The 24,961-nt window shown below is 41.0% G+C and overlaps 1 protein-coding gene across 2 annotated transcripts in view; it reads left to right on the top strand.

The window, feature by feature from the left end:
• Positions 1-4,421: 4,421 nt before the first annotated feature.
• Positions 4,422-24,961, top strand: part of ITPKA (inositol-trisphosphate 3-kinase A) — a 64,448-nt gene continuing 43,908 nt past the window's right edge. Inside the window, exon 1 of one of the 2 annotated variants that reach the window (XM_063289937.1) lies at positions 4,422-5,204. In XM_063289937.1, the coding sequence (XP_063146007.1) occupies positions 4,752-5,204 (453 nt within the window). In that variant the 5' untranslated portion in view covers positions 4,422-4,751. The remainder of the gene's footprint in view (positions 5,205-24,961) is intronic. The other variant, XM_063289938.1, reaches the window with a different exon arrangement.

Raw genomic sequence — 24,961 nt, 5'->3', positions numbered from 1 at the left:
AGACAGAGCTGATGTTTAAGGAACAAAAAGGAATATATAAAGAGGTGAGTATGGATGTAATATATGTATTTTGTGGGCTTTTGGTTGTCCGCCCCTGCCATATATTAGGAATTACCTCCCACTGCCATTAGACTCTTTGAATCATAGAGTTGTTAAAGTGTTATTTTGAAAGTACACTTTTGGTAATCTTCCAGGGGGCACTTTAAGTTGCTGTGTGATTGTAAAGCTGAGCTGCACACACTGGCAACCTGGGCACCAGAGACAACTGAGAAACAATGCCTAGAGAGGTACTATTTTTCAAAGAGTCTCTCTAGGAGCTAGTCTCACCAATATGCAAAGGGTCAATGTCTCCACAGTAACCTGTTTTACGACATGCCTGATTGGGGAACAGAGTTACTGTAATCCCAAAGAAAAGTAGGGGTATTTGGGGCTGCATTTAATACCCTTTGTGTTTGTTAACTGATTAGGTTGCTTGGGTTACAGCGTTTGGACATGTTAACTATGATCCTTCTGAGGAAGGGAAAAGAACAGATGTAGCTGTCTGTTAGGTATGATGAATATTACAAATAATATATAGTATTTTCCTCTGCTTCAGCATACAGAGGAGTTAAATAATACATTGATTATTGGGAGGTGGTGGTGATAGTTGTTGGGAACAGCAGCTGTGTTGAAAGCCACAGGAAACCCTTGGGTGGGGGAAAGATTTGATCTTGGAGATTGCAGTTGCCAATTCCCAACTTGCAAGTTTTAAAAGTCATTTGGCAGCAGTTGCTAAATTGCTCTGATAGCTTGGGGTGAGGGTGGGGGATGAGCAAAAGCTACTCTGTGTGTAGAGGCAGCCCCGTCCTTGACAGCTCAGGTTTAGCATTTCTGAAGATTAATTTCAAGTTGAATGACCCCGTTTTATTAAATTAAGCCCTGTACATATTATCTACAGACTGTGGCCTTTGTGTTCAGATACTCTGAATGGTTGAGAGAAAGATGGATAAACAGACTCCAGTTGCTGCTTATGATAATTGTATTTAACCTTCAGCTATGGACTGCAATCCTCTTTATACAGAGTTTCTGCACCAGTAAATAAACTTTCCTCTTCCATCAATAAACTTCTTCTTACCAAGGCTTTCTAAATCTTGGCCAAATTAAAAAACAAAACAAAACATCACTACTAGGGTGGAGAACAACAACAAATGAAAACATTATTCTTTTAGTACTCAGAGTATACATTTAATTAAAATATAATCAACAATAAGAGGGATGAAAGGTCTTTTGACTTCACTGTACCAATCAGACTAATGTTTCTTTACTTTCATTGAACAAGAGAATAGTATAAGGCAGCTTTTTGCCCTCTGACACCATCTAGAAGAAACTGACAACTTCCACTAGCCACATACCTATTGGAGGTCCTGGCAAATCCAGCATGCCTCATTAGCATGTGCATTAGCATGTAAATTGAGTTTGTCCCACAATGCAACTCTGAGGAAGCTGTTTGTTGCCACTCCCACTTCCTTTCTCTCTCTTTCTCCTTCTTCCACCGACTGAACAGGCAGCATGGATGCTGCTGTCTTCATCAGGGCCATGTGCTCAGGCCTTGATGGAGAAGTCTGCCCCTTTCTTCCACGCAGCACTTAGCAGCTGTAGGGCTAAGGGTGAATTATGTTTAGGGACAAAAGAAGAACAAAGATTTCATCTTTTCCACTGAACATGGATGTAACTGAACCAAGAATAAAGTCAATAAAATATTCTTTTTACTTCTTAACCTACTCTGTCTAAGTGTGTGATTCTTTATGCTTGGGAGGGCTGAGTGTGTAAGATCAATAACCTGTGTTTCTCTAACATGTTCATTGAAGCTACCCAAGATAATATTCTTTTTCTGTGTACAGCTTCTCAGTTGTGTTATAAGCTCTGCTCTATTTCAGTGGTTCTAGCAGGCCACTAAATGGCTTCAATACCATGGTGACTGAGGAAAATAGGAATACTAATCCAACGTAGCTGGAGAGCACAAACTAAGATCAAGGAAAGAGATTATATTTTTGTAATTTCAAGTGAACAGTTTGAATCTCTTGACCCTTCCCTGGTAGCCTGCTTTATTGGAGAGGGTGGCGTGAGAAAGAGTTAGGATGTCATGACGGAATGAAGGAGAATTAAGGGAAAAAATGTAATCAAAAAGAGAATGGCTGGCCAAGAATTCCCTCCCCAGCCAGTTGCCCAATTGCTCGCACCAGCATCGCATATCCAGGATGTCTCAGACAGTTATGCGGTAGCCATGTTTTTAGTCCTCCAAGGTGCCACAGTAGAGGCTGGAGAAGTAAAAATGACTTTTTTTCTTTTTGATCTGCAGTGACATGTTCAATGGCAGCAGCACCACAGACAGGATCAGGGGAGTCATATCTACCTCCCCCCTTTCTGTCCTTTTTGTCACAGGGGGAAATAAATTATTTTAGTCCCTAATACAAATGGTCTATTTGAAGCTAAATCTAGCACATCAGGATTAATTGGCTCAGGCAAGTCACTCAGTTTTGGGATTTGGATGACACCATTATCCTCCTCCCATGATCCAGTTAAGGAACTTGTGGGAATAGGGCTAAAGGGTTCCCTTGCCCATATCTGTTTTGGCCAAACACATCCTTGTTTACTCCCTGTCTACCATCCACAGATTTCCCTTAAGGGAATGCAGCTCTCAATAGAAAACATTCTGCCCACTTGTGAACCACCTTACTTTAAGCTTTGGTAGATCACAAACCAACTTTTAAATACTAATCCTCAGGATGCTATACGGTATGAAGGAAGGGGCTGTACTTAATTAAGTATTCTACAGCTCTAAAAGAACTGGAGCCATTATGGTGAAGTTGGCAAGGAAAGTATACAACAGGCAGAAGCACGGTGTGTGTGTATGTGTGCGAGTGGGGGAGTATCTCTTTTCAGAGTCACAGTTCCTTTTCAGTGTAGTATTACTTCAGCTCACATTTTCTGTTCCTCCATGTTTTGGTCTGCTGATTCACGATTATCAGCAATTGTATCTAGATCCAGATCTCCTATAATTCTGTTCAGCTGTCTTATTCCTCATATACCCACTATGTTGTCTTTATTAAAATAAAACCCTCCTTTATTCATTTCTACTCGCTTTAGGGCTACCACGTCTGGACTGCAAAACTCAAGACCATTGAAAATTGATGATTAAGTGTGCCATCAAGTCGGTGTCAGCATCTAGAGACCACATAGTTCAATTTTCCCCAAGACCACTAAATGGCAGCTCATGTTCTGTACTTCTTTTCTGCCATTTAGGGGTCCTGGGGGAATTTGCAGCCCAGATCTGGTAGCCCTAATCCAATCTTAGGTTTGTGCTAGCATCATGCATGCAAACCAGTGCTCAGGTTAAAGAGAAAAACTGGAACCATTTGTTTAAAAATCTAGTCTTGGGAACAACTGAATCTCCTGTTTTGCTTCATCCAAATTCCAGAGAAATAGGGGAAGAGGCATCTCCCCACTCAAGAACACAGGGTGGCAGTTTAACTGCCTGCCCCAAGGGGAACTCTTTCATTTGGGGGGGACAGTATATTCAGACATAAGGAACAGAGGTGGGGGGTGGAGAAGGCCTGGCTTACTTGAAAGGCTGTGAGAGCTCCTGGTACAATTGCATATACAGTATTAAAAACTGCAGTGTTCCCAAGGAAAAAACGAAGCGCTCCCAAAGGAGTGAGAATAAACATACTTATGTATTTCATTCTTTTATTATTGCTTTCGTGCTTTATTTGATGTTGTGTTTATCAATAAAATGCCGTAATTTTAATTACCTGCACCGAAGAAATAATGGTATCATTTTTCACGCGTCCACTTCGAAGGCTGCTTTTCCAGGGCATATTGGGAGTTTAATCCGGCACTATCTGCAAGGCACCAGGACGCGATAGACGGAGCTCTAGATTTAAAAAACTGAAGTGCCGCGGAAGGGGAAGCTACTCGAACCGGGTAAGGACGGCGTTCACGATTCGCTCGCTCAGAGTAACTGCCTCTTTCCATTCCTGGCATTTGTAAAACACACCTGGCGCGTGTACGTTTGCGAGATAGGACCGGCCGCCCGCAAGATGCGAGAGGAACCAGCCATACTTCGCACTGTTCCAGGAGATCGCGGGAAGGCGGGGCCAAGCAGTTGCACACCCGAGAGAAGCGTGCTTCCTTCACAGGTCTGCGGCTTGCTGGGGTGGCGCTTCTCCTTTTTCAGCGGCTGAATTTGGCGAGGAATTTGCAGGTTTCATTGAAAGAGAAACCAAAAAGTAGAGGAGGACGAGGAGGGAGGGAGGCAAGGTAGGAGGGGCGACGCTAATTCAAAGTAAACAGACGAAACGCTCCGTGTGGGAGCGAGCGAGCGGGGCGGGCGGACCCTTTACGCACATTGCAGACTCCTCCTTTCTCCCAGTTGCGTATGCCGCCGCCTGACAGCGGTGTGGGGCAGCCGCGCGAGCTACCCATATGGATCAGGTTGAGGGGCGGTTCGGGAACTCGGGCAGTTTCCCGGGGATGAGTCAGAGGACAGCGGGGTCGGCCTGACGGGGCGCAGGCCGGCCATGCGGCGTCAGCCCGAACCTCCTCGGTCGCGTACTTACCGGTGCGGAGGTGCCAGCAGGAGCAGTCGCCGCCGCTCCCCGCCGCCCCGGACTCTCCGCCTGGGCGGCCCGGCCGCCTGCAACCTTCGCGGCGCCCCGTGACCCTCGCGGGGCGCCCACAGTAGCAGCGTCCCTAGCGCCTTCGCTTTCCCCATGGAGCACAGAGAAGCCCCGGACAGCAGCGGCGGGAGCAGCCCGGAGCTGGGCCGGGGGAGGCAGCTGAGCGTGGGGGAGCTGCGCTCGCTCTTCGAGGCTCGCTGCGCAATGGCTAGCGGGCAGCTGCCTGAGCCGGCCCGGAAGACCTGTCAGCCCCGCAACGGGGTGCTGCAATCAGTTATCCCGCAGCTGACAGTAACTTCCGAGGAGGATGGCGGAGAGGCGCAGCGCAGCCCCGCCGGGCTGCCCCCGACGGCGCCGGACGGTGCCTGGCTGACGACGGACAGTTCGCTGCACCTGTTGCATTCCTCCAGGCGCCTCTCGACGTCGTCGCTGTCCTCCACGGGCTCGTCGTCGCTCTTTGAGGACTCCGAGGACGACCTGCTGAGCGACACGGAAGGCAGGAGCCAGGGGATCGTTCACTTGGAGCACGGCGAGGAGACGCACCAGGTACCCGACGACCGGGGAAGAACCGGGAGGCCGTTGCCGGAGCGGGGCTTCTGCCGTAAGGGGGGACGCGTGTGGGCTCTGCCTCGTTGCCAGCAGCGGCTCCTTGGAAGCCCTTCGAAGAGTTAGTCGAGCTGATTCGGAATGCTGAACTAATAATCTGGTTAATCAAGGGCTGGCTGGGCGGGGAAGGAAGGAAGGAGCCTTGGCTTTGCAAATGGGCGCGCGGCTCCCTTACTCCAAAGGAAGGCCTTTCCCGGGCAGTTTCAGGGGTTCCCTTTTGGAGAAGCTGTGCCTATGATTGCAGGTGAAATCATCGAATAGGCGTTTTGGAAGAAATGCCAGGTAGATTCTAAGTCGGAGAAAGATTACCTAGAAGGTGAAAAATTTGAATGCAGCTTTCCTCTCGGTGTGGAATGTGTGTAGACTCAAGGGGAAATACCACATCTGCAGTTGTCAGATGTCTCACTTTTTATATGTCAACTGCTTAAGGAAAACCAGTTTCCCTAAATGTTAAGTACAGTAGGCAAAGCGGATGGTTTCACAGGAGACCCTGGTGGACACAGTACTTCTGGGGTGGCTATAAAATCACTTTGATTTACTGTAAGATTTGTTCTCTTAGAAATAGTTCACATGGTCTGTCCCTATTGCTTTTCTTTTTTCTTTTGTATCTATAACCTAAAATTTATTTATTTATTTATGTATCCAATTTATATAGAAAATTTAGCAAATGTTCTCTGCCCCTCATTTTAGCCTGAAGCACTTGATGGAGCCCAGAGGTTTACCTTACTAATATAAATTGCTGGTATTTCTCAGAAGCGAGAATGCTAAAAAAAGAGCAGGGGTTTCAGTTTTGAACTGTCCCATGCCTGAAATACCTGGCTTCAGGGACTCTGTGCAGAAATCAAAGCATGATGTTTTAGGTGCTTTTTGGTCTGTGCCTGGAACAAAATGTGGCTGTTCTGATTCAGGGAAAAAGGGTTTGGAAGGGGAGCAAGAAAACCAAGAACATCAGCAGCTGAAGAGAGAGAGACAGGGAAGCTATTGGGAGAGGAGGGCCTGACAGGCGGATGTGATATATCATGCTGGAATGTTGGTGGCAGTGGTTTGAGGGAGGGAAGGTGCTGGGAAGATGGGTGCTGGCTTTTCAACCCTGGGGCTCCTGAGGGAAGAGAGGAGGCAACGGACACCATCCTTGCTCTACTTGCCCATCCAGATTTTGCTTAGTCCAAAACAGAGCAAGGAAAGTGGTCCAGGTTTTTGTTCTGCCAAACAGTGGCTGCTCTGAAACAGTCTGGCAGAACCTCCAGAATTTCTGAGTTGGAAACACAACATTTGTCCCATTTCATGTACTTTCCTAAAAAAAACAACATGCCGTCTGAATGGACTAATGATTCATTCTAGTTTCTGTCTTCAGTAGTAGCTAGAAAATAAGCTGGTCATCGAGTAAATGTTAGGAATTTTTTTTAAATGTTAGGAATTTTTTTTAAATGTTAGGAATTTTTTAAAAATGAAAATATATATGAAATATATATAATGTTACCGCAGAGACTCACCCGTTGTCATATCTTCTAAAAGTTGTGGTCTTGAAATACCATTAACTAGAATTGCATTCAAGAAACTAAATAAGAAATCATAGAGATAACCATGGACATTGCAGTAGTTTCACCTGTAACTTCTCTGCTACTTGACTCTATTAAAATAGGAGGTCTCAAAACTTTTTTTTATTCTCTAGATCAGGGGTTCCTAAACTTTTTGCCATCACACCTCCCTTTAGAGTAATCTTAATGTACAAACCTCCCCTAAAAATCCAAACACCAAAATGAGCACAAATGAACAATGGAAGGTTATTTTTTAATAAAGAAACTAAAAAAAAACTTTGTTGCCTCCTCCACCACCATGTTATTCACTTGAAACTAGTATTTTGGGAAAGTTGGATTTATTGTAACAATGTACTACTAAAAGGTTCTTCACACCTTCTTCCCTGAACTCTGTCTGCACCTCCCCAAGGGAGGTACACCTCAGTTGGGGAAACCCTGCTCTAGATCATTTGAAAACTTTAGATGTTTTGATGCTTCATTTAATACACAGACACACAGACACACACACACAATATTGTAAATCAGACAGAAATGTTGCTTTAAAATTAATGTGAAGAAAAATAACATATTTTCTTCAGCATGAAAAAATTATTCTAAAAATCATGGTCTGTAAAAAGGGCTGTTTCTAACTGGAAAATCTGAAGGGAAAAATTGTCAGTTATACAACACTTTACAGTCACAGGCTTTAGGTGGAATTTGGTTGCCTGTTCAATAATGCAGCCCTGAACATTAGGTGATTGCAGGAGATAGGCTTGACTTTACCAGCCTTACCATGAACTATTCAAATGCATCATTGGTCCAGAGGCAATAGCTTTAGAACCTCACAGCCAGAGAGGTGGGTTTAATGCCAACCCACAGGGTTCAGTTCAGACTTTTTATCAGCAAGGTATTAAACATGTGTTCATTCCCCTTATGTAAGGTAATGAACAAAAATAAAAATTTATTTTAATAATGGAAACAGATACTTCACCCCAGGGCCGCAACTAGGGTCTGTGTCACCCGGGGCAAACATGGATTCCACGCCCATTTTGGCACCCCCCCATGCTCATTTTGGCGCCCCCCCCAGCGTGGTGCCTGGGGTACATGCCCCGCTTGCTCCCCCAAGTTGCGGCCCTGCTTCACCCAGTAACTCTTGAACAGTTGTCATTGTTTGCATAACAACTTTAGGAACTGGATATTTTACGATGTTGAGGCAGGAATGGGCATGTGCTACAGTTGCTTTCTTAAAATATGAAGTATTTAGCATAACATTTATGAATCTGAGAAGGTTAGCTTTTGTTATTCTTTTAAGTATTCTTTCAGTTTTTAAGTCCAGAACAAGAGGAAGGCTATAATGCTATTAAGAAAATTTGTCTTTTAGCAGCATTTTTCTGTTTTATCAGAAGAAGGAAAAAAAGGAATAGCAAGATTTGAGACTGTGTAGGGATTAAAGCAGAGCTTCAGGTTCAGTTTCAAAAAAGGAGCTTTGGAGTGTAACATCTTAATGTAACATCTGTCTGCAACTTCTTAAAGCAGCCATCCTTTATCTCAGGATCAAGAGGCAAGCAGCTGCATGGTTTTGGGGAAAAAAGCCCAACTTCTTTAAGCTACAGTCACGTCCGCGTGTACTCCAAAGCTGGCTTTTGGAATTGAATCTAAACCTCTGGGCTAGTGATGCCTAAAGGCATTTTAGTTTATGTTTTATCTTTCATATAATCAGTTCTGATCCTCATGTGCCACGTTTGAGAAACATAGCATGTGAATGGGATAATCCTGGCTTAGTTTGGCAGCACTTTCAGTTGCATGCTTTTCCCAAATGTCACAGTCTCAGGGACTGCTGCCAATGCTTAGCCATGGTTGTCCAGTTCACATTGTGAGTTCTTTTCATACAGACCCTTCCCCTTCCCTTTTTGGCATACCACGACTGAATCCTTCCTGAGCTAATTAACTTTAGTTTCCTGTTTAGCTCAAACCCAGAAACAAATCCTGAGGGTCTAAGCCTTATAACATTTCTTTAAGGTATGTTTGTATTCTTACAAAAGGTGTAGTAGGAATTGATTGAATCGGTTAATTTAAAAAGCGATTCTTTTGGTTGATTAAACCAAGTTTCCTAACTGGATTTGAAGGGCAGGAACATAACAGTAAGTAGTGGTCTGCTTTGAATAAGGGGAGAAAGGAGCACTTCTGATGAAGCTTACACAGCTCAGATCTATAGATGGAAGCAAGGCAATTTGATGCAGCTCCATTCCTCCATGGAAATGTTTAGAACAAATATCAACAGGAATGGGGGAAAACAAAGACACAGAGTTTCATATTGTGCTTGCTTATTCCTCAGAATCTGAGAAAAGGCAATAATTTATCAACAGTTGGAAAATAGGTGGGCAGAATTACTTACAATATATCAAAACACTGGTTGGTAGAGTCAATACGGAGCCTTCTTGCCCCAGGTAATTGCTTATGTTTCCATACAGAACCCGCCTTACATCTTGAGCAGATGTCTACTCTCAGGCATGACTTGAACTTTAGAAGTAAAAGCAGTACATCCAACCTATTGTATGGTCTGAAAGAGAGTAGCATCTGAATGATTGGCAAAACTTCTAGTAATACACAATACATTAATAAAACAGTTTTCATATATTCTAATATTATCATTTCCAGTTTGAAGATAGTAGATGCCTTAGGGTGCATACCCAGTGCATCAGGTTCAGCATTGGTTGTTACGTAATAGGTTGCTTCCTCTGAAAATTAATCTTGTATATCTAGGGATAGAAGCTGAGTTATGTTCCTAGATATAAAAATAGTTAGGAGTTTATAAATCTTTTATAACAACAACAGCTGCCAGCCATTTCTTTGTAATTGTGACATCACTTGAATCTTTATAATCTTTTGAGTTGCATTTGGAATCTGATATAGTATTACTATTAGATTAAAGTATATTTTTAACAATTTATTTAATGGCTGGTATTTTAGTGTATAAAGTTTTGTCTTAAGATATCAGTTTTAAAAATGCTTCATGCTGTGAGTATGACTTGTTTGGAAGGTGTTGGAAAGGTTAGCCGATGTGTTTTACCCATTTTGGCGATAATCTGTTCTTAGCAAATCTGTTCTGCAGCCAAGCAGGTGCTCTTAGGCATAAAGTCAATTTTTAAAAGAAGAGCAAGCTGTTATTCATAGATTTTGTGGAAGCCATTTAATGTGGTAATAATTTTCCAAGGGAGTTCAGATGGAAATCTGTTTTCTTTAGCAAATCCTCTTACCTGCCATATTGAGAGCTTACAGAGTGGCTGGTGTGGACAAATCTGTCATTTGAGAAATTTGGCACACAATTTTTTTTAGGGAGTTTGCCATAGTTCTGCTAAGGAGAGATGAACTGAGATATGCTAATAGAAGGCCACAAGCTGCTGTATTATTCTCAAGGTTGAATTGGAATAAGATTGGGCCGCCTTCTGATGGCTGGGGCCGGCAATTAACATTTTTGGATTGGGGGGGGGAGGGTAAAGGGCCAGGGGTAGATGGGGACATTTAGGCTGGGATTTTCAGTTTTTCTTTGTTTTGGGGAGAAGTTATGTTTTTCTCCCTTTGTTTTAAACCTGATCATCTATTCTGGGCTTATACTACAGTACTATTTTATGCATTTTCTGCCTTCATTTATGTGATTGTATTTATTGTATTTATTTATTTTATAAATTTATTCACCACCCATCTCTCCCCAAAGGGGGGACTCTGGGCGGCTTACAATAAAACAAGATTAAAATATAAAACCATTACAATTACAAAATACAATAAAAATATAAACATAATAAAATCTACATGGCGAAGAGATCTTAATCAGATCTTCAGTGTGGTTGGTCCCTCCGGATCACTTCATGGTGCTAGCCATCCCCAGGTGTAATTATTTGCCCTCCCATTCCAAGTCTGCCTACAAAACCAGGTCTTTAATCTTTTGCGGAAGTCCAGGAGCGAGGGGGCTTGTCTCACCTCTGAGGGAAGGATGTTCCAAAGGGCGGGAGCTACAGCAGAGAAGGCTCACCTCCTGGACCCCACTAGATGGAATTCTTTTATAGATGGGGTCCGTAACATGCCCTCCCTGCATGACCGGATGGGGCGGGTCAATGTAATAGGGATGAGATGGTCCCTCAGGTACCCTGGTCCCATGCCATGTAGGACTTTAAAGGTGATAACCAACACCTTGAATTGGACCCAGAAGCAAACTGGGACCCAGTGCAGCTCACACAACAAAGGTGTTATGTGTGCAAATCTTGGAGCACCCAAGATTGTCCGGGCGGCTGCATTCTGGACCAGCTGTAGCTTCTGGATATTTTTCAAGGGTAGCCCCATGTAGAGCGCATTACAGTAATCTATATGGGAGATGACCAAGGCATGAGTGACTGTTCGGAGGGCCTCTCAGTCCAGGAAAGGGTGTAACTGGTGCACAACACAAAGTTGCGCAAAGGCCCTCCTGGCCACGACTGCCACCTGCTCTTCGAACAGGAGTCGTGAGTCCAAGAGGACCCCCAAGTTACGGACCGGATCTGACTGGGGCAGTGCGACCCCATCCAGCACTAAAGATGACAAGTTCCTGGGACATCTGCAGGATAAAATCGCTCAGTGGAACTCCACTGCCAACCCCGAGATGGCCTCCAGCAGATCCCAGTATTTGGAGAAGATATAGACAGGTTATGAGCCACAGTCATAGTTGTGCACATGCATCATTCCTTGCTTTTACAGTAAGGGAAGCATTGTTCAATTTTGGCACATTGAGACCAATATGTGCAAAAGAAGGGTCTGCATGGGAAGGGAAGTCAAGTGATTAGGCATTTTATGAACTTTGGTCTGGTTTTAGGCCATAAAATCATATTCTCTTAAACACTGCATATTTTAAATGGACTATAATTGCCTCCTTTATTATAATCTTATTTTTTTTGTGCTTTATGTTCTTTATTAAGGGACGCGGTGGCGCTGCGGGTTAAACCGCTGAGCTGTCGATCGGAAGGTCGGCGGTTTGAAACCGCGCGGCGGGGTGAGCTCCCGTTGTTAATCCCAGCTCCTGCTCACCTAGCAGTTCGAAAACATGCAAATGTGAGTAGATCAATAGGTACCGCTTCGGCGGGAAGGTAACGGCGTTCCGAGTCGTCATGCTGGCCACATGACCCAGAAGTGTCCTATGGACAACGCCGGCTCCAAGGCTTAGAAACGGAGATGAGCACCGCCCCCTAGAGTCGGACTCGACTGGACTTTACGTCAAGGGAAACCTTTACCTTTACTATGTTCTTTATTATAAAATACGATTAATGGTAAAATCACTACATTCATAATGGAACAGGGAAAAAAAATAACTATCTAATACAAAACTACAAGAATCAGCTATAATAGTGTCAGTTTATTTATATATGGCCTGAAAGCCTACTGGAATAGATGTAAGAAAGCAAAGGTATCATAAAAATTACTTTGCATGTTGTTTATCTATCTGTGACCACATAAAAATGGAGATTATATCTCAAGTGTCTTGCTATGCTGTTGCTGTTAGTTGCCATCGAGTTGTTTATGACTCATGGCGACCCTTTGTATAACAGAACGAAATGCTGTTCAGTCTTGCGCCATATGCCTGACTGTTCCAATGTTTGCATGCATTGCTGCGGTAATTGTATCAATCCATCGCATTGAAGGTCTTCCTCTTTTCCGCTGGCCCTCGACTTTACCAAACATGATGTCCTTTTCAAGCAATCGGTCTTTCCTGACAATGTGCCCGAAGTATGTGAGCCTAAGCCTAGTCATCTTTGCCTCTAGGGAACATTCTGGTTGTATTTCTTCTAAAACTGATTTGTTTGTTCTCCTGGCAGTCCATGGTATTTTCAGTAATCTTTGCCAACACCACAATTCTTATGCATCAATTCTTCTTCTATCTTCCTTTTTTAATGTCCAACTTTCACAGGCATATGTGGCAATTGAGAAGACTCTGGTGTGAGTCAGACGCACCTTTGTTTTTAAACTGACATCTTTACTTTTGAAAACTTTAGATAGGTCTTCGATGGCAGATTTTCCCAGTGCGATACATCGTTTGATTTCTTGATTGCTACTTCCCTTGGCATTGATCCGAGTAGAATGAAATCATTGACAACTTCAATTTCTTCTCCATTTATTATGACGTTGTTTATTGGTCTGTTTGTGACAATCTTCATCATCTTCACATTCAGGTATAGTCCATATTGCTGACTACAATCTTTGATCTTCATCAGCAAGTACTTCAAGTCTTCTTCATTTCCAGCAAGCAAAGTCGTATCATCTGCATATCGCAGGTTGTTAATAAGTCTTCCACCAATTCTGATACCCTGTTCTTCTTCGTACATTCCTGCTTCTCGAATTATTTGTTCAGCATACACATTGAATAAGTAGGGTGAAAGTATACAGCCTTGCTGCAAACCTTTTCCAGTTTTGAACCACTTGGTATCACTATTTTCTGTTCTAATGACTGTTTCTTGATCTGTGTACAGGTTCCACATGAGTACAATCAAGTGCTCTGGAATTCCCATTCTTCGTAATATTAGCCATAACTTGTTATGGTCCACACAGTCAACGCCTTTGCGTAATCAATGAAACAGAGGTAAACATCTTTCTGGTATTCTTTACATTCAGCCAAGATCCATCTGATATCTTTCATACTGTGTCCTCTTCTAAATCCAGCCTGGACTTCTGGTAGTTCTCTATCGATGTAAGGCTGAAAAAGTTGTAGAATTATTTTCAGCAAAATTTTGCTAGCATGTGAAATTAATGAATCTTGCTATGCCACTGGCAAAATTAGAATTAGTCCCCGCCCAATGAATCTAATTTGAGATGAATGCATTCAGTTTTTTCTTTCAGCAGAAGGCAAAAGTTTGCTTTCATACAAACCAGCAAAGTCTGATCATCTGGTGAATATAAGATCTGGAAGAGATGTGACTTGGGAGAGCTGTCCATAGGATTTCTTTTTTTTCTTTTCTTTTTTTCTTAAAACTTCTTTTAGAGGTTGCAATAGGAAAGCCCAATTCATAGTGTAATGTATTTGAGACTTTCACATCCGTACCTCTTAGGCAAATAGCACCTTTAGGGAAAGGAAGAGCCACTTTCATTGCAGCTGTGAAACAGGAGAAAGAGTTAAACTTCCCTAGGACTTTGGACCCTAATCTAAATCTTTAATAACTATAGCAGATATTGTTCGTTAATCAACTAAGTTTGGCCCAGGTGTAAGCAGCTTTCATTCTTAAAAACAATAATTAATTCAAGTGAGATTTACTCTTGAAATAAATCCCATTTGAAATAATTTACTAATTCCAGAGTAAATCAACATTCAGGTTTCCTGTGTTTCTTTCCGTCTCAGCATTGGTGAGAAAATGCAATCTTCAGTCTATACTCAATATGTGCAGCATTTATCGATTATCTAATTAATTAATTAAACTTTGCCACACCACAATCCCTAAAATGATAGGCAAATTTACTCATGAATTAAACTGAATAGCATAGAAATCAGTAATAAAGCTGCTGTGATTGGCAGTTGGGCCCAGGCAAAGTGAGAGAGAGTTTTGATAGCAGAGTCCTTGGTGCTCTCTGAGTTTGGTTGTTTGCTTGCAGACGTTTCATTTCCCAACTAGGTAACATCATCAGTGCTAGTGAGTGTGGGGTTGGCCCCCTGTTTACATACACTGGCTTGCCCTGCCAGTGTTGGTGGGGATGTGGTTTTCTCCTTGGCAGTTCCTTGATTAGGGTATTGTTTTCTTCATGATTGTCTAGGATTGGTCTAGAATGCTCACAGATGCTCAACTGGGAAACTGAGCATCCTAGACCAAGCCAAATCCAAAAAAGGTAGGAAATTCCTGGAGCTTGGCCTTCAGACAAATCAGCCATCAATAGCCACATAGAAATAAACCATATTTACACACAATTCAAAAGTCAAGAAAAAGACCAGAACATATCTCCTCCAACAGCCAACACCCTGATAAGCAGGGATTAACTCCAGACAAACAAGCAGAAAACAATACCCTAATCAAGGAACTACCAAGGAGAAAACCACATCCCCACCAACACTGGCAGGGCAAGCCAGTGTATATAAACAGGGAGCAAACCCCACACTCACTAGCACTGATGATGTTACCTAGTTGGGTAATGAAACATCTGCAAGCAAACAACCAAGCTCAGGGAGCACCAAGGACTCCATAGTTCAACTCTGAGGTATGCATATTCTCTTCTTTTCCTTGTATAAGTGTGGATTAAGTGACAGTCCCTCTAAATTGCTTATGCCCTCCTCCTGAGGCTGTAATCCTCAATTTGAGAATCCCTGAGTGATAGATAAGAGAAGTTCAGTGGTAGCTCTTCATTAACCCAAAGAAAGGAAGCCAAATCATTTGATCTAGTTGCAACTTGTTTGTATGACCTTAAAAAAATACAATGGATACAAATATCAGAACAGTCAGGCATATGGCGCAAGACCAAACAGCATTTCGTTCTGTTATACATAGGGTCGCCATGAGTCGTAAATGGCTTGACGGCAACTAACAACAACAACAACTGCCCAGATTAGTTGAAAGCTAGTGCTGATAGAATACTTAGCAAATTTCACTGCAGGGAAAGTTTAGCATTAGGTCTGAAACTGGATGAACTATTATTGATTTATGGGGTATATGAAGTGATAACCAGCACAGTACCTAGATAGTTATTTGATGAATTTGCAGAGCTACACAACAGAAGGGAAAGAGTGAGCAGTGCTTCATTGTACTCAGTGTTGCTCAACCTTGGCAACTTTTAAGACATGTACACTTCAACTTCTCAGAATTGACTTGCTTAAGGTGGGTTTTCAAAATTGCAAAACCCTGTTGGTTAGAAAAAAAATTCCCAGAAGCCCTAATCAAAAGCCATAGGGATGAGTTGTCATGAGCACAAATGGCCCCTGGGATTTGGGGCTTCAGAATGTTAGCTGACAAGTATCACACTTTCCACTGTACTTTGGAAAAATTGCTATGGGTGAGGGTTCTTTTTTATGCCTTTATCAAGTTTGTATAGAATCCTAGGGCTCCACAGAACCCAGTTTGAAAAACCCTGATTCAAGACACAGTTTGGATTGCCAATTATGTTTTAGACATACTGCCAAACTTAGTATGCTGGAAAAAAAAGAGTGAAAGCTGTCACTTTCTTGCAATCACATCTGGGAAAAAGAAGGGAGAGTCCACAAATAGGGTTGAACTCATGCAACTCATGTTAAACCATCCTGTTGTGTCCAAATCAAGCTGAGATCTTTTGGGTTGTTTTTGTTTGGAAAATCAGCTTTCAAACTACAGTACGTTATTGTGGCTTGCAAATCGTTGAATTTTGCCAACTGTATAAAATCCCTAACATGACACTGCCTACATAAATTTATTTTATTTGTAAATTTGTACCCCAAAACAGAGTCCATACGGTACATCTTTCTTCCCCATGCTTTTTTTTACCATCATGGCATCTCAGGGAGATAGGTTGAGTTGAAAGACAATGACTGACTCAGAGTCAGCAAGTGAGCTGCTTTGTTGAGTCAGTATTTTAACTTTGGTCTCTTCATTTCTAGTCCTAAATTCTAACCACTATATTGTACTGTATTCAGTTCCCATAATCCCCACCAAGAAAGGTAGATAATTAAATGGATGGATGGATGGATTTATTTATTTATTTTCTCTTACTCATTGAGGCAATCAACTGTCCAGTCAGTACAATCGGTGTTTCTCAACCTTAGCAAGATGTGTGGACTTCAACTTCAAGAATTCCTCAGCCAGCTATGCTAAGGTTGCATAGCTGGCTAAGAGTTGCCAAGGTTGAGCAACACTGGGTACAATGAAGCACTGCTCACTCTTTCCCTTCCGTTTTTTGGCTCTGCAGATTCGTCAGGTAACTATCTAGTTACTGTGCTGGTTACCCCTAGATGGGCTAAATGGGCCTTTACTGAGATACTGGCCAGCATCAGTCTTGGCAATAAGGGAATCTTATAAGGGACCAGACTGTTTTCCAAAACACAGCAGGCACATGTTGCTTTGACTACTGAATATACTGTAAATAATTAGATTCAAAATGGATGGCATGCTATGTCAGAAAACAGTTGTCTCTAACCATACAACTTTAAAAAAAATCTTCTAAATAACCAATAAGATTTGTGGTGATATATCTGGCCTTTTGAAGAATGGGAGAGAGGGAGGCTTCCCTTAAGCTTATCTTTATTTGTCTTCAAGATGGTTTTTATATACTTTTGGTTGGGGTCCTCTGAGCTTAGGGAGATCAGTCCTGAAGTAGAGGTCACCGAAGCCAAAACCACTTCAAAAAATGTGATCTGTACTTCGTTATTGATGTCCCCAAGCCCAGAGAACCCTGACTAAAAGTATGTAGGACGAATCTGGCTACTGTTAACCAAAAAAATCCTTAATCTGATTTGTACTATGCTTTTGGCTGCCCAGATTAAAAAAAATATTGCAATACTTTTCAGATTTTTCATTTTATCTGTCTCCATCTTTCTCATCCTGCCTGAAACTACAGCACCCACACTTCATAACTGTGAACTAAAAGCAGCAGTCATTTCAGTTCAGAAACAGAAGCAGGTTACGTAACCTAACCATGTAGAATAGGTATATTTTAAAATGAAATTTCAGGGAAAGGTTTCTAATGGAATTTTAAGTGGTGGGTGAGGAACTGACTTTCCATGCTGGATTGGCACAAATACCTCTGAACTCTGTTGTTCTCTCTTGTATAATGTATAATGCATATTTCTCATTTTGTACTTTCAGAATATATATGTGGGGGTTGCACTAGACTCAGTATCGTTTTGATCCATATGGTTCTTTCTGGTTGCCACTTGCTACTGAGAGCTAATTTGTGCTCTATATTTTCTCCATTGGAATTCTGTTAACATAGATTCTAGTTCCTTATTTGTGGTTCTTTCTTACTGCCTTTTTCTCACAAAAAAGGCTGATTCCATAAAAAACAAAAAGGATTAATTAGAAACCACAATAGTTAATGTGTCATCTGCCATTTTATTATTATTTTGCATTCTTTCCATTTAAAACTAATGCAGAGTGTTCCTCTGTAGCATAAATTTCATTTATAGGAATGCCTTTGAATCCCATAAACACTGGATGATGGCTGCATCAGTGTTTTGCTTGGAAGAATGCGCAACTGCTCATAAGAGACAGAGTGAAAAAGACAGAGATAAATGGTGGAAGTTGGTAGAGAAAGTCCAAGGCTGCTTCATTTAAAAGCAGATATTTTTAAAAATAAGAGTGGGGAGGGGATCTTTTGATAGAAATAAAGCATGACAAACTCTGCAAATCACTGGTGACCTTCTATTTGTGATTTGTTTTTAGTGTAATCAGAAACAAACTGCCAAAGCGTAAGTCAGTATACCAGTGTTTTTCAACCTTGGCAACTGAAGATGTATGGACTTCAACTCGCAGAATTCCCTAGCCAGCATGGCTGGCTGGGGAATTCTGGAAGTTGAAGTCCACTCGTCTTCAAATTGCCAAGGTTGAGAAACACTGCTGTATACCCTATCAACATTCCTCAGCCTTGTGGCCTTGAGATGTGTTGGATTTCAGTCCTGTAATTTCTAGCTAACTTGAATGAACCCAGTTCATGTTTTATTTGTCAGTCTTATTAAGCTTATTATACTGCCTTCAAAGTAAGTGTGAAAGGAAACCTTTTTTGATGGAAATACTTCAAAGAATAAGGATGCCTCATAGAGGCAGCAGCCAGACAGATTTAACTGGGAGGAACCAGTATAGTTTTCCTCAGCAGTTTTGTAGAAAGGTGGAATTAGGTATATTCTATGCCTTTTGGTGAACATAATGCAGTGAAACCTGTTTGTAAGGCATGTAGTATCTATTGCAATCTTCCCAAACCTCTGCTCCCAGAATTAGCTATAGTTGCTGGAAATTCTAGGAATTTTAGCTGAACACATTGGGGATGGGGGTATCAAATTGGAGCAGGTTAATCTATTTTTTTTTAAAATAAACTTGGTTCATTGCATTATGGCATCTTCATCTTTGAAAAAGGATATTGTGCTTAGTTTCTGAGATGGGCTGTTTCTGTCCAATATTTGCATATTTGTCTACATGAAGGCTTTGTTATTTATCTATCTATCTATTTATTTATTTATTTTCTATCCCGTCTTTATTATATGTTTGAATGACTGCATTAAAGAATGACTGCAGTACTTTGCTCACTTTTCAGTTCCACATTTTGTTTGTTATTTCAATATGGGTAAGTTCCCACATTACAATATGGTTTGCCTTAGCATGTTTTGTGAATCCAGTCATTGTGTTTTTTAAACTACAACTTAGGACTTGTGTTTACGCAAACCATAATGAAACAAGTAATGCCACAATGTGATATATGAACCTGGACTATATATCCTGTGAAAACAACCATTGTATTGGGAGATCAGATTAAGGTTTGTTGAATTGGGCTTTTTTGAGCTTATGGTGGTTCTTCTGTTCATTTGTCCTGAGTGTTTGCTATTGGGAGATATAGTGCCAGTGAATAAAATGTGTTCCTTTAATTTTCATTGAGAGAAACATTTGTGTGAGCGGCTGTGACAATTGCCTTTAGGAGAAAATTAATACCTCTGTTTGTTTCTTCCCATTTCCCCTCCAGCCTTTTCTCTTCAAATGTTGTACTCTGTGTGATTGTGCAATTCTGTACAGTATGTGTTTCACTTTGTATTATGGCAAGTAACAACAACAACAACAAAAAGCCACAAATGTTGATCAACAGGAGGTATTATTTCAGGACACAAAGCCAAGGAGAATAAAGATCAGGCCTCATCCATCTATGGCTGAAGAGTATTTCAGTTACATTTCCCCTCTGTAACCACACACCATATGGACATGTGTGTCTAACAAACATATAAACAGAGAAAATACAGAATAACTAGTGATCACTTTGTTAATAGAAAATGCAGGCACATTTGATAGATGTCTTGGACCAATTAATAGTAGTCACGTGGCCTGATGATTACAATATCCATGGTATGCATTTTTTCTACATGCCTTGGTAAAAGAAATGACATTGCAGTCTTGTTTATCTCTTGTTTGACTGTAAGATGCTAAGAGTGAGATTGGGAAACAAGGCAGAGGAGGACAGCGCTAAGTTCATAATGCTAACAGTTCATTTGCATAGATTCGGCCCCAGAGACGTATTGTATTTGCTTCGACCCCAGCATGGATGAGGCTCCATGCTATATACTGAAAAAGAGAGGCTTATTTAATATAACATCTGAAACCGTTCTTAACGATTTCTCCTTTGAAATTATTTTTGGGAAGCTGCTCCAGATTAGTTAATGTTTGTAAAGTCCTCAAAGCTTGCTTGATCAAGAGATCTGTATAAATGCAAAGTACTGTTCCTGTTTATTTTATGATGACAATTAGATACGGAAATGCCATGACTTCATAGTCTAATTGAGGAAACAACTATTAAGGGCTTTAAACAGTGAACTACTTAAATTCCCTGAAGTGAAGTGGTACCTATTTTAAATCTGAAAGAATCACCTCTTCTCAATCCCACAGAAACCCAAACAGGTTTGAAGAGAAATGTACTCTTTCTGTACTGTAATGAAGAAGGAAGAACTGAAATCAGGGCTGAGTAGACAAATAATCAGAGATGGTATTTAGGCATGTAATTCAGGACTTTGTAGTGCTGAACTCAAAAGTTTCCCTTCCCCAGAGGGAGAATCACATGTGATTCATTCTGGATTTGACTAGGTGTCACCTAAGCCTTCCCTTGCAATGTGAGGCAAATAAATATTTATTTTATAAAAACTTTTGCACAAGAAAATATAGGAGCTTTGATTTTCAGTTCATTACAGCTCAAAAACTGGAACCAGAGAATTTGACAGTTCTATTCCTGCTGTTAATGGATACATCTGAACATGCTTTAGCAAGCATCTTTTGCTTGGAGGTTGTTACTATATAATATTTCTGCTCCCTTCTTCCCATAAGATAAGTTGGAGCAGGGGTGGAATGGCAGTAGATAAGTTGACAGAAGTAACCTTTAAGGTATGCCTTTAGGGTTTTTTCTGAACTTTTATCAGAGAAGTCTTGGAAAAAAGAAAATGAGCTTTCTTCCAGAATGCTCCAAGAACGCTTAGAAAGACTAAGACAGCTATGAGTTAAGCCTATCATTTGCATGAACTGATAAAAGAATTATAGTCCTGTTCAGTTTGTAGATTTAACAGAGAACACTGATTATTCAGAGGCCCAATATTTTAAAGAAACCATTTGTCTGATTTCATGCTAGTAACTAATATGACATTTAAAGATAATCTGACTGTATTTGCTTTCAGGACATTATTTTTTTATTTTATTTTTATTTATTTATTTATCAAATTTGTCACTACCCATCTCCTCCCACTGGAGGGACTCTGGGCAGTTTACAACAAAATACTCACTAAAACAATAAATATATAAAATGCCTTATAAAATTACGTATCATTAATAATATAAATAAGAGTAAAGTCCAGATGGCTGTGATCTCGTTCAGTCTTTGTGTGGAAGGGGTACTTCAAGGCACTAGCCAACCCCAGGCATGACTGTTCTGCTCCCTACCCCAGGCCAGGTGGTAGAGCCAGGTCTTCAAATTCCTCCAAAAGGCCAGGAGCGATGGGGTTAGCCTCACCTCCGAGGGCAAGATGTTCCAAAGGGCGGGCACTACTGCAGAGAAGGCCTGCCTCCTGGACCCCGCCAGATGGAATTCTCTTACTGATGGGGTCCTCAGCATGCCCTCTTTGCAAGATCGGGTGGGGCGGGTTGATGTAATGGGGAAGATTTATATTGCCACAATTTATATATATAAAAAAAACATTAAAAAGTCCAGATCCTGGTAACAGAGTAGCATAATATAAGAAGGCAAGCCACATTTGTGTCAGTGGCTGCTAAATGTGAAGACTGAATTCTCTACCTGAATTGAAATCCGCATGCCTCTGAATGCGAGCAGGATAATACTATTATACCCATGTCCTTCTTGTGGGCTTCCATTAAAAAAGTAAAGGATTCCCCAAGATGAACTTAGTTCCTGGTCCATGTAGCCCTCTCAGCATGTTTTTTCAACAGCTCTGTCTAGCCTGCAATCTTAGGTGTTTCTGGGAGTCTTCCTTCCAAGTCTTAACCAGATCTAATCCTGCTTAGCATTTTTTTGGAATCAGCCAAGGTTGCCAGGTCTGCCATCTGCTGAACAAAACTGTCCTATCCCATCCCACTCCTATTTTAAAAGCCAAAATGCTGAGTGAATCCTTTCTGTAGCATGATTATCATTCCTGCAGCCTCACTTTTTTCAAGAGCTTTTCTCTCAGCTCAGATGTCCACCGTTGGAAAAAGGAGCTATATTGCGATAAGCTAGGATGTTCTTCATTTGTTACCTGTCTGCCCCTTGTGTATGTTGGAAACTTTTAGAGCTGGACCTGATTAAAGTATAGGAATTTCTTAAAAGATAATCCATTCAAATGATAAAAAATACGATTTCTAGCTACGTGATAATGAATGTATTTATTGCAACCCTAATTTTATAAATTTTTATAAAGTTCCATTTCCAGCAGTGGAGTTCTACTCCAAGCATCTAATGCAGAGGACTGTAATCCACACAATGTTTGAGGTGCAATGAGGTTCTTCACTGTTTTCATAACTTTTGATCTTTTTCTAAAATCCTACAAATATTAATTTAGGGCTTGGTTCTACATTAGTAGCTCAAACTGTGGCTTTAGAAGAAGACATGATAGCCATACTTTTCTGTTTTGGAAAATATCACCACACCAATCATGACTAAAGTCTAGGATTTTGGGATCTGAGTGAAGAGTGTTTTACCAGAATCAGTAAAAATATGTTAACACTGCTGTTGATCTGTGTGCTGTGCTGTTGAATGGTTTTAACCATTAAAGTTTTACGGATTTTTAATGTTGCATTTTATTATTAATTGGCTTGTGAACAGCTCTGGAATATATTGAATAAAGAATACCATAGTGCCCTAAATATATTGCAGTGTATGTAGACCTGACATAAATGACTACCCGAGAATTTCCCACAATGTGGGGAGTTGAAAAGGAGTAAAGACAGCCATGAATACTTGTCTTAAAAAAAAAGAGGAAAGGAAAAATACTTATTCTTACTATCAAGCTCAGCCTAAATACACTGAAGTAATTTGGAAACTTCTTGTGAATACCCAGACTGCTTGATTTAATTTTTTAAAATATGTAACCTAGATACTTTAGAAAATACTGGATATTATTTTGATCAGTGGTAAATTGTACAAAATAGGAAGAAAGGCAAACCACTCTTCTATTAAAGAGCCTCCTCCCCAGCTAAATAATTAAAAAGGTGATTATAATTGTTACACTGGCTTATTCAATACTCCTTTGGAGGCAAGCTGCATAATAAAGCAAAGCATATAATATCAGCATTTGTAACTTATTTTGGAATGATGTTGCTGGGTTTAATTAAGGAGTGTTGTGATGTTTTGCCAAAAGTGCCTTCCTTTAGATGAGAAGGCACAAGATGGATATGAGTCAGGGTGCAGAGTCCAGCATTCACAGATTTTTTTCAACAATGTGTGCTTGGATCCCAGATTTTAGCTCAGGTTTGTTTACTGATCAGGATGTGAACTTCACAGCCCATTGCAAAAAAGGCAGGAATCCAGATCCAAGCCTAAGTTCTGATTTGATTATATAGTTGGGCAAAGTGCACGACAGCCGTTCCTGTTTTATTCATCCTCATGGTTGCCTTGTGAGAAGAACCTTTGGACAGATTGGGGTTTTTTATTTGTCGTGTGGCTGAACTGGGTATTATTACTGTTGCAGAGCTCCTTAGCCAGCAGTTTGTAGGGGTTCTCTTATGGACTAAGTATTACAGTCCTTAGGCCAGAGATCTTGGCCACAATGAAACTGCCAAGTTCTGACTGGTTATCATCTGAATGCTCTGTGACATTTAGCAATTTGGATACTGTTTCCAGGACATGCTGAATACGTATCCTGGAAACCGGTTGCCAAAGATGTACCTTGTTATTTCTCAGGGAAGGGGTGGGAGTATACGTCAGCCATCTCCGAGTTTAAGGGAGAGAGAAGGGTGCCGACTGGCTGAAGTTGTCAGAGCGTAGCTTCCAAGTGGCATGGCCTATCCAGTGATTGGCTGAAAGGGGTCCCTATGAGCTCCAGTTCACGTTCAATGTGTTTTGGAATTGTAGATAGTGAGGGTGAAGTCGGGCGATTGCGGTTTGGATTTGAAGTTCGTTAAACATTATTTGCCAGTGAAATGGAATGAGTAGTAATGTAGCCAAGCTCAGGCTTTCAGCGAGGAATTTTCCACTTCAGAGAGGATAGAAAGAACAAGTTCTGTTCTTCTACAAAAAGTGAAGTTCCTACTATTATCTTTGCCTAAGGAGCTCTCTAATGCCTTACAGGTTGATATTTTTTTCATGTGAGCTTGTCCCTTCTCTGTCTGAAACTGAAACGTTCAGAAACTTCACAGTACTTTATCGACATTTATAACGTATAATATAATTGGTTGTTCTTTTATTCCGTACTGATTTTTGGTTGCATCAGAAGTCCTAGGCAGAACTCTGGCTTGATGGGGTCATCACGTTCACTGGGAATCTTGCGTTCAGAATGAAAGGCATGGATTGTTGCATATTTTAAGCAAACAAACCCTAGCAGAAATAAAGTACAGAACGTTCCCCCCACCAAAGTTGTTGTTTGTATTTATAAGTTGTAGATAAAAAAATCTAGATATGCCCTACATAAACAGCATAATGCAAATTAAAAAGCCCAATAGTAAAATCATCCTGACAAAAAACAAAGCCAGTGTGATAAAAATACAGCCTTGTAAAATACAGGAAAAAATGAGCTGAAACCCGCAAGAAACGAAACAGTGGTTAAAACAAATGCCTCATGAAGCCAAGCAAAAATGGTGTAAAATAAGCAGCTTTCTGAATAATGTGTTAATACTTTGCATAGTTGATACAGTCTGGAATCTTTCTGTGGCATTTGGCAATGCTCCTGGGAAAGGCACAGAATGAGCAAAGCTTTAGAGGACCTTTGTGAAGCCCTTGTGCGTACGGTTCAGTGATCTTTTCCTAACTCACTCCATCTCATCCATATAAACATAAACCTAGGTGTGTGTGTATGTATGCATATGTATATATGTATACACACACACA

Source organism: Candoia aspera, chromosome 1 (genome assembly GCF_035149785.1).
Source record: "Candoia aspera isolate rCanAsp1 chromosome 1, rCanAsp1.hap2, whole genome shotgun sequence".
Lineage (NCBI taxonomy): Eukaryota > Metazoa > Chordata > Lepidosauria > Squamata > Boidae > Candoia > Candoia aspera.
Note: the sequence above shows the minus strand (reverse complement) of the source record. Positions and strands in the feature narration are given on the sequence as shown.